The following is a 10913-nucleotide window of genomic DNA, read 5'->3' as shown; positions in this document are numbered from 1 at the left end:
TATTAAACTGAAATTATTTTATTTTTGCTAAATTGAAATTATTTTATAAAAAAATTAAAATATTAATACAATTAAATATTAAAAATTTTAAGAAAATGTAGGAAATATTAATATTAAAAATTTTAATATTAGGGGAAAATTTTAATATCAAATGTAGGGAATATTAGGGGGGAAATGAAAAGAAATAGCCTAAAAGCCTATTCTCTTCAGCTTAATTTTAGTTTAGTTCAGTTCATTTCATTTCAATTCCTAATTTTCTTCTCTCATAAATAATTCATTTCAATTCACTTCACTTCAATTCAGCTCCAATTAGTTTAGTTCAGTAAAGTAAATTAAAACAGGTCTTAAGACGACTCCAATTTTAAGTCAAATAGTCAAAGTGTCAAACAAGTTAAAAGAAAAACAAGGGACCCAGCAAAAACCTCCATCATCAACTCCTTTTGAAAAGCTTCAAAGTTTAAACAACCATAACTCTCTTCTTCTTCCCACCCTTTATCTTCTCCCCTCTCCCTCTCTCTTTCTCTCTATACCCCATCTCACACTCTTTCATTCATTTTCTCTCTCTAAAAAATGCAGAACAACACCCACCATAAACCACCTCGCCCACCACCATTATCAGTCTCTCAACCTTCAAAACCACCCTCACCCTCACCACCACCAGCCCAACCCCAACCCCAATTCCAAGCCCAACCTCAAGCCCAACTGAAGCCCAACAACACTCAGCCCAAGCCCAAGTCGAACGAGTCACCCCAATCCCCACTCCGATCCGACTCACCCCACCGATCCGACGACAACGAGCTCGACTTCCCCAAAAATGGCAGCCCAATCTTAGCACTCGAAAAGTACTACTCACCATTAACTTCGCCTGCACCTGCACCTCCCAAAGACGCCGGTAATTTCCCATCTCCTCCGCACCATCTCGTCAACGTCAACCTTCATCGCCGGGAAGAAGAGCCACCGCAAACCGGCGTCGTTTTGGGGGAGGGTGGAGGAGGGAGAAAGGGGAGAATTGGAGGAGAGAGAAAAGTTAGGTTTCCGGGTGTTGAGAATATAATTGGGAGGCAATCGAAGAAAGAGGGAGTTGTTGAGAAAGTGAATTTAGGGGTTAGGGTTCTTGAGATTGTGTTTTGTTTGATTTCTTTCTCGGTTATGGCTGCTGATCGAACTCAGGGTTGGAGTGGTGATTCCTTTGATCGTTATAAAGAATACAGGTTTTTTCTTTTTTCTTTTTTAATTTTCTGCTCTGTTACATAAAATATTGATCTTTTTTGGTGTTAATTTCAATTATTTGACATTTTTGGTGTATTGGGTTCAATTTCAATTTTGTTTAAAATTTTTATTGAGGTTATTTAAATTGGTGGTGTCAAAGGAAGAAAAGGACAATGATATAGACGGGATTTAATCGAGTGTATTGGTCATCACCACCAATGCTTAAACAATAGCTAAGCTCGTTGACTGTTATTATATATTTGATGGATAAAAAAAATATATTATGGGTGAATTTTGTAGTGTTCAGATAATGATTTGGGTGGTTTTTGTGTTTTAAAATTTTGGGAGTAGTATCATTTTCTTCATTTAAGAAAACTTAATCTGAGCTCTTGATTGGTGATAATGTTGTAAATTTGTAAAATTTTCTAGGATTTATATATTTTTAAAGTTCTTTTCCCCTATTTTTAGTGATATTGCATAGATTTGCTGTGATTGATATTGGTACATTTTTCTCATCACTTTGTATATCCATCTCCTCTCAAAGTTTGAATCTTGTGCTTTTCGTTGAAGGTAGCTGGAATTGGTAAATGTTTTTCTTAGCAAAGTCTTAGGATATGCCTAATTTGGTTTGCCTCTAAATATCTCCTGGATTCTTGGGAAAGGTTATCAAGCATCCTTCTTTACAAATTTTGTTACTCGTAATTGATAGTTTTATCAATGCCGTGTAGCTTAAATTAAACCTGATTAATTGGGTACGAAATTGTCTTCCTATTGGCACATTTGGTAGATGGTTATGAATCGTGGAAATGATAATGAATTTATGCGTAATTTGTGAAAAAAGTTGCCTGTCATCACCAATGGTAATGTGTGCAGTGTGCCTCGTCTCTATACCCTCATTTTCTTCATAAATTTTTATTACCATCCATTACCATTTGCAAGGTGGTAATGGAAACTCATAAAGAAAATTACATGTATGGGGATGGAGTTCTATTACCATGGTAGTGAACATGGGGATTTTTTGATAAAATTGCCCACAAATTTATTATCATTCCCATGATTTATGACCACTAACCAAACAGACTGTATGTTCTTTGAAGTCATTTACTTGCACGGACTGTATGTTTTTTTTAGTATAATAAAAATCTTCTTTTTACATAGGGGCATTGTCTTTATAAGCATCACAATATGTCAACCATAGTTTGCCATTTGTCTAGCTTGCTAAACCAAAGCTTTATAACAGTCTGTAGTTGAGGCATTGATCTTAATTGAGGTAGCATGTTAGGCTATTGAAGCACCTGCTACTTGCTTGTTAAGGTTCTTGCCCGCTATCTATGTTCATGGTATTGTATGTGAGCTTTACATCTCTTTGCGTGAAGGGGGTCAACCGTCAACCTGATATCAATTTTTCTTCTTTTACTATTAGTTGTTTCATGTTAAGTAGAACTTACAATGGTAGTCTATTGTGGTTTGATTGGCTATATGTGCTATCGTGAGTAGCCTAAACTATGTGTACTCAGTTCTCACCTTTCGAATCATACAATTATTCTCCTCTTTTTATTCCTAAAGAAGCAACTTCTATCATCAATCCTCACTTCAATAAAGCACACCCATTTCATTGTCATTTCTTACCCTCCTCTAGTCCTCTCTGTCCATTTTAATCCACCTTTGTACCTCTTAACTCTCTTCCTGTACTGATGCATGTGAGGGGAAAAAAGTTAATGCTCTAGCTGAGTGTTATTGTTTTTTTGGTGTTCGAAGATGAGTTTGGTTGAGTTCCAGTGTTCTGATTCATTTTTGAGGCTTTTAGAAGCTTTAAATAAATCTTTGAGAAGCTTCTGGGCTTTAAATAGACTAAATCGGGATATTTTGGGCTTTTGATTCGAAGATAGGTCAAATGTTGGTTAAAATTTTGAATATGATGGCTGAAGGTTTATTAATTTTGGAGTTTTAGGGAATAAAGATAGGTGGCTCACTGGCTGAATGTGTTAAGAACAAATGCTATTAGAATTCAAAATACATCAACAAAACTAAACCCTTCCTCCCAAAAGTTGGAATTGCTTTTTAGGGTTTAAATTCAGGACTTAATCCATGAACCACCACCAAATTCTAGAAAGGTCTTAATGGACACTTAAGAGTAGAGGAAAGAATCTTAGTCTAAGTCATTGTCTTGTTTCAAACTAGTTTAAAGAACTTAAATAGAAATCTTTTGCAAGAAAATTTGTTTTTCATTCAACACTCAAAACTTGAGCGTAATTGGGCGCCTGCATGATTTATGGCTTTGCCACTCATCCTTCTCTACTTACAACTTTACAATCCCCTAGATCAAGTCCTGCTCTTGTTCCCAATTACTACTTTTTAGCCCCATTTTTTCATTAAGACCATGTAATTGATGCAGGGCAGACTAGTCTGATTCTGCGTGACCTGCAATACATCCACGTCAAAGCTGCTGATCACTTTTGTGGATTGATGCTACAGCGGTTTTGTAAATATATGGCTTAAGTCATGCATATGTTGGGTTGTCTGTGATTGTTTGTAATATTACTTCCCTTAGTCCCCTTCAAAACTTCCAGATCATTAAATTTTGATTAGACACGTGAGTGATCATTCCTTTTATTGAATTTAGTAGTTAGCCAAACTTATCAGCCACACACCTCTTTCTTTTTTGAAGGAAAGTGACATTGTAGTTTTTCATTGCAGGTTTTGTTTATCTGTGAACATTCTTGGATTTTTATATTCAGCATTTCAGGCATATGATGTCACTAGCCATATGGTCTCTGGAAAACATGTGATCACCCATCATCTCCGCTATCAATTTGATTTTGTCATGGATCAGGCAAGTAGTTTCTTGTAAACTTATATAACTCATAATATGTTTGTTATGACAGTATATGTTCTGTCAAGTTATTGAATTCATAAATGTGAATATATGCTTTATCACAATATGAAGATTCAAGTCATCATAGTCGTTTATGGAGTATATTAGATTAGCCACAGTTGTCAGTTTGATGAATTTAGGCTTTAGAGGTCACTGTTTGGTTGCATTAATTCTGTATGGATTGGATTTGGCAGATCGTGAGGAGTTGCCATTAGCATCGATGTTTAGGTTGTAGCAGATAGAAAAAAGTTCCATTTGTCTACATTCTGATGGAAGACAGTTTGGACCATTTAAATTATCTCCAATTAGATGAACCTATTTGCATATTGTAGTGGGAGATGATGATTAGTGGCAGATGAATTATGAACCTGCCTGAGCTGCTACTTCAAACTACTTGCAGCAGCTCTGATAGTAAAGGAAAACTTAAAGATTTTAGATGGCAGGTAATTTACAGAATGATCACCATGCCATGGTTCAAGAGAAGAAGAAATAGTTATGTGGATATGTGACTATTAAGAGAACATTTGGACTGAACTTCGTCATCATCCTATTTTTGTGTGGCTTAGAGGACCAAATTTTTTAAGGGTTAGTATTTCAGTCTTCACACTCTATGATAGCTCTGTAATTTGAGGACTTGTCTTGAGCATGGTGATTTTTGGAGCACAGATCTTGAGAAGGAAATGTCAACACCATCTACAAATGTATACGTAGATTTCAGTCTTCAAATATCTTTAATTTATCAAACTTTCTTAATTTATGTAGCAATACATTCTGGCATCTGGTTACTAAGAATGCTTCTTTGAACTTTGCAGATACTTGCATACCTTCTGATATCAGCCTCGTCAGCAGCAGCCTCGAGGGTTGATGACTGGCAAGCTAATTGGGGGAAAGATGAGTTTACAGAGAAAGCTAGTGCATCAATTAGTATGGCCTTCTTGGCATTCTTGGGGTTTGCCATGAGCTCCCTAATTTCAGGCTACAACCTCTGCAACCGTGATTTACCATGATTTACCACAGTTCTGGCATTTCTGTATCAACCAGCAATATTTTTTTTAGCTAGCTATAGAATTTGTACAGGAAATATATGGAATAGAGAGGTGATTTTCAATCTGTGAATAAGTCTATACGACAATAATAATGGCAATGAAGTCTAGTGATAATTTTCCATATAATTTTGTTTAGTTTTTCTTATGTTGTCAAAGTGACATTGATGATAATTTTGGCTACCATTATAACATGTTTGCTGAATCTTGTTGGGTTCTCTTTCTTTTCTCCTTTCAATAATTGAGATTTTTTATTTACTAACTATCCTCTAATACGCGCTTAGCTAATTCTTCATAGGTGATTAGAGTTAAGTGTCGAAAAGGACCTTGTCTAATTGATTACTGTTGAGTATACTTGCACGATAAGATACCTGGCCATTAGATTACACAAATAATTCCCGCCTTTCGAAAAGTTAAATTTATTTTACGAACTTAAGTTCATGTAATTAAAATTTGTGAATGGTTTTATTTATGGTTCATGTTCCATATGTTGTGTATCTTAGCCAAGGTATTAGGCTAACTGGCTAGGTAAGATTATAAGACCATCATAGGCTTTTATATATGTGTGAATTTGTGTGTCCATGACACAACTGCACATATATACATCGACACACGGATAATCCCACTTACATAGAGCTATGATATATTGGTTGAATTTGCCGAAGTAATTCCACCAAAATTCGATCCGCCTAGCACTATCTTAACATCAAAATGACCCAACTTGACTAGGCTTGATCTACGCATATAATTTGATAGCTCTATGTTTACATGATTTAAAAGATAAGAGACACAATACCTAAAATCAAACCCAAAAATGTGCACAATTTCATGCAAACACACCATCTAGAACAACATTAACATGGTAAGCACAACACATCATTATATTGATCTTGGATATAGTGACTTGGATCATAAGTGTGTGGGCATTTTAAGTCCTAGATATAATGTAGTGGCTTGGATCATACAGACGTGTCAAACCTTGTTATTTAAAAAGGCAGTTGTTTTATTGTTAAACTTAAGTGGGACATTAAAAGTTAGGTCAAAAGTTGTTGTCGAACACGCCCTAATAAGAACCCGAACTATTAACTAGTACCTTGTTTAATCAAACAATCATCAATACTCCGAACAAAATCACAACCACAAAAAAAATATGGCTACCTTCAACCAACAACTAAGTGGTCAATTTGGTTCACAAAGTGATTATTTAATTGGTTTGATGAATTGATTATTGACATAACGAACTCTCAACGTACTTCATTCAAAACATGAGTCGGACCCATGTTTAAATTGCCAGCACTAGAGATTGAACTGGAGGCTTAGATAAGAAGCCTTTGGGCCCATGATGTCCTATGATTGTTTCAGTTTAGTGTTTGGTTTGGGCCCTTCACAAAACTTATAGACAAAGCCTGACAACTTAGCTTGCTAATTGACGTTCCTTTAAAGATAAATGGTATGTACTATGTACACTTATTGGACCTAAGGTGAGAGTAATTGTAAACCAACACCTTAAAAATTACAATTCCAAATTACATGTAAACATAATAATGGAAATAGAGGTGAGCACGAATTTGAATACATAATGTAATCGTATACTTTGTATGATGTAATTGTTCTCGATGACCTCGTATGGTTAGCCTGTAAAGGCATTCTTAATATGGCTTGAATAGATCATATATAAGCGGGAATTTAAGCAATTGTACAGTTGTACCATAAACATTAGTCTTTTTACCGTATTGGTTGTAAGCTGTAACTTGCTAATAGCAAGGATGCATGGTCACGTAAATACATAATAACATTATAAATTGTCATGTGCATTTGTTTGATATTTAGAGATGTGTTTATCTTAACAGTGCAAAATCTTGATATTGTGATAACCAAATGAGTAAGCCCCGGTTTGTCTTCTCAATAAACGAAATATGCAAATTAAGGGGCAATCTTGTAATATTTTACGTAAACCTACTAAAGATGTTAGTCGTTTTACCTGTGAGCAGTGTTGCATTGAGTGATTTATTTACAAGATTACCACTTGATTTGCATTTCAAGTTTATAACTTGTATTTCTTTCTAACTAAATCCATCTAGTCACAAGAATGTAACATAAATATACCACCTTAGTTAATTTCAAGAAACTAAGATTCTAAGAATAACAAAACATGAAGACAAAGATAATAGACTTTTGTTTTTAAAAAAAGAATGCCTTGATATGAATGGTAAATGGTAGATCCAACATCTCTTTCATTCACTAAAATCGCCTAGGCAACATCATGTGAGCCTTGAATCATATTGATTAAAATTGTTGGCTAATTTTTTTTTTTTTTTTTTTTTTTTTTTTTTTTTTTTTTTTTTTTTGAGGGAATTGTTGGCTAATTTAGAGCAACCAAAAACCAAAATTGCTATTTTTAAGGCGGCTCTTTCTTATTTCCCCAACCACATACATCAAAATTATATCCATATATTATATCTTTAAATAACATGCACGTTGCTTCTTTATCTTTCATGTAACTTGAATGCTCAAATTGAAAGAAGATGCCAAATATTTATGGGATATATTAGGAATCAGACATTACTCGACGTCCATATCCGTTGTTTTTTTGAAGTTAACAAATTGGCCAATTTTTTTTTTATTATTATTATTTTTTTTAATAGAATCTTTGTCAAATCGGCCAATTAGCTTGTTTGTATTTTGGCGTTAGTGGTGCATTTTGTATATTCATTACCTACCAATATCTATGAATTTAATTAATTATTTACCATTAACTAATCACTATAATTCCCTAGACATCTATCACCGACGCACAAGAGATTTTCTAAGTTTTAATGGAGGATGACTTCATATAATTACTACATGATGAGTCTCAATACAATGTGGTCACTTATTGTGACAAATAATTTAATAATGTGGAATTATCTAGTCTAAATCAAATATCAATTTCGAAACGACTAAAACATTGTACCTAAGAAAATAAATAATAATTAATCCAGCAACGTCAATCAAGGATATTTAAAGTTCATACGCATCGTAATTAGTGCCCTGACTCTAAATCGCTGATCTACTCGGCAAAAAAACACATTTGATGTAATCTAGTTTAAACAATATCCTCAACCAACATCGCTATTTATCAACAAACGAAGTAGTGGTTGATGCTTTAAAAAAAACACCCATTTATTTAATTAAGAGTTTGTTTTCTTCGGCTTAATTTTAGTTTAGTTCAGCTCAGCTCTAATCAGTTCAGTTCTTAATTTCCTTCTTTCATAAACAATTCATTTCAGCTCTATTCAGTTCAGTTCAGTTCAACTCCAGTTCAGCTCCAATCAGTTCAGTTCATTTCAACTCAGTTCAGTAAATCAAAACATGCCCTAAGTGCATTATCAATTAAGCCCAATAGCCCATCAAAAAAAAAATACAAGAACTAGAAATTGAAGTAGATGCCCCAAATAAAAAGAGTATGTTGGTATGTACTTAAAATTAAATAGGACTACCTGAGTATATAAATCAATACGAGTACTAAACTTCAACCATTTGTTTAATTTTTTAATTAAATTAGTTACTCTAATATGATATCAGAGTTACTATGACACAAAGATAGTTGACGCAAAGGCATCCTCCATCGTACGGAAAGTATTTATGATAGTATCTGTTAAAATGGGGTAAGGACATAAATTGAGCGAGTGAACATGGATAGCTGGGTTCATAGGAAGACAGTCCATAATAAATTAGTACGAGTACGTCCGTGCTGAGGCTGTACTGCAATTGATTGTGTTTGTGTTCATTTTCAGGGCCACGCTGCACTGCAGTCCACCGATCTGTGCTCGATTAGCGTCTTGGCCCCGCACCTTTGCCGCTTGCCTTGGCCCCTCTCTTTCCCACCTTCTTTTTGGGCCTACTCTTTTTATTTCATACTGTGTCCACTCTCAATTCTATTGGCTTTATTTTATTCTTGTGTTTTACGAGGAAGTCCTAATTAATTTCTAGGATAAATAAAATTTGTTTATCACATGTCATTTTGGTAAATAAATCAATAATTTTATCCAGTATTTATCACTGTAGGACCCACTTTTATTAAAAAAATTGTTGATTTATTTATAAAATTGTCATGTGATAAACAAATTTTATATATCTCAGAGATTAACTTGTATTTACCCGTGTTTTACCGCCTTTGTTATTTAAAAATCTTCTCACAATTGGATCAAGTAGTAAGCAATTTGATGTCGGTTAAGCAGGTCTCGAATTCGAGTCTTAGCTCACTATATGCAAAAATTATTGTCAGGAGAATCAACCACCACAAGGCATAAGCCAAACGTGCGATCAGAATTAGATTCGGATGCAGTTGGTGTTAAGCTCCAATGAATTGGGTAGGCATCCAAAAAGAATGCGGTCAAAGTTTGGTTTTTGTTAGTTATACAAGATTATCAGTATGTGTATGAAAACATAGATTTCCAGGTGAAATTATATAAGATCCGTTCAATGTAAATTTACATAATATATCAATTTTTAGAAGAGCATTTTTGAGATGCAAATTAAAATATTTTTATAAGGAATGACGAAAGAATTATTATTTAATTTTTTAGTAGGGAGTAATATGTTTGATAATATGCAAGTACATGAGTTTTAGGCTCTCTCTCAGCATGTGATTGTGTTGGAAAACCCAAAGCTGGCATGTTCTACTATGGAAGTATGGAGTACAAAGTAATACTTCGTACAAGTATTGAGTATAAAAGATCAAAATATTTAAATAAAAGATTATTAAATCCCAAATCACTATACCCTAGCCTCTATTGTTGAATTTTAAAGGAGCTTTTATCGGTTTTTACCAGTTGGAAAGCCTTAATCATTATTTTTGTGTGCTTTTTCTCTTTTTCTAGGTTTATAATAACTCTTCTTTTTCTTAGAGGGATATTTATCCCTCGAAAGACAGGGTTTTTCTTCTTATTTAGGAGGATTTGACTCCTTCGAAAGATCGGATTTTTCTAATCTCTTTCGGTGGAGGATTTGCTTTTTTATTTCATGGATTGCTATACATTTATTTCATGGGTAAACTTTGTTTGAGATCGAAAAAGAGATTAATATTTCGATTACAATCTAATGAATCAGACGGAAATTTTCTGCACGGCTACTACAGATCGATAGACCTCTCGACGAAAAGGCGGTAAATTATAGCGATATAAAAGAGGGTATGAAGAATGTACTATTTGCAACAACAATCGTATCTTTGCTTACAGAAATTTGATTCAATTATTATGTTTTTGATAGATCAAATCTATTTGTAGATGTCGTTTTACTTTTATTTATGAATCAAGTTTATTTCAAAAAAAAAAAAAAATAATAATAAAAAAAAATTACTTGGTAAGTGGTTTTTTTTAGAAATTCGTACTCATCATATTAAATGTCTCGTGTTAAAACTTTTAAAACTTAAAAGTTTGAATTTTCACAGTCATCAAATTGATTCTTATTATATCTTTTTTTTCTTTTTTTTTTTCTTTTTTTTTTTTTTTTGAATAGGATTCTGATTATATTTTGATGATCCTTGAGTAGGTAGCAATGAAAAGAATGTACCTGGTATAATATGAAATTAGATCTCACATATATCACATGTGATCAATTACGTACAAATGAAGTTTCATTTCAAAATCAATTATCATTTTTGTACATGCATTCTTATTATTAACACGTCGAATTGTATCAACAAATACTGAATTTTGACAGCTATAATTGATATTTAAGATATTCATTAGCACCAACTTTTGGTACACACGTACTAGTATTACCAAAAAAAATCTGTATTATAC

The 10913-nt window shown here is 33.5% G+C and overlaps 1 protein-coding gene across 1 annotated transcript; it reads left to right on the top strand.

Moving 5' to 3' along the window:
- The first annotated feature begins 465 nt into the window (after positions 1 to 465).
- On the top strand, positions 466 to 5367 carry LOC145567230 (CASP-like protein 4A3). The gene is made up of 3 exons (XM_081626485.1): positions 466 to 1211; positions 3907 to 4042; positions 4897 to 5367. The coding sequence occupies exons 1-3, from the start codon at positions 571 to 573 to the stop codon at positions 5089 to 5091; spliced, it is 972 nt and encodes a 323-aa protein (XP_081482611.1). The 5' UTR covers positions 466 to 570; the 3' UTR covers positions 5092 to 5367.
- The last annotated feature ends 5546 nt before the right edge of the window (positions 5368 to 10913 follow it).

Source organism: Chenopodium album, chromosome 11 (assembly GCF_948465745.1).
Source record: "Chenopodium album chromosome 11, dcCheAlbu1.1, whole genome shotgun sequence".
NCBI classification, from domain to species: domain Eukaryota; kingdom Viridiplantae; phylum Streptophyta; class Magnoliopsida; order Caryophyllales; family Amaranthaceae; genus Chenopodium; species Chenopodium album.
The sequence above is the reverse complement of the archived record's forward strand: the minus strand, read 5'-3'. Positions and strand labels throughout refer to the sequence as shown.

Bases quoted from the DNA above. Each gene is read 5' to 3' on its own strand.
- LOC145567230 (XM_081626485.1), top strand. From the start codon at position 571: ATGCAGAACAACACCCACCATAAACCACCTCGCCCACCACCATTATCA. The intron at 1,212-3,906 runs GTTTTTTCTTTT...TTTTCATTGCAG, and splicing joins GATCGTTATAAAGAATACAG to GTTTTGTTTATCTGTGAACA. The intron at 4,043-4,896 runs GCAAGTAGTTTC...TGAACTTTGCAG, and splicing joins TTGATTTTGTCATGGATCAG to ATACTTGCATACCTTCTGAT.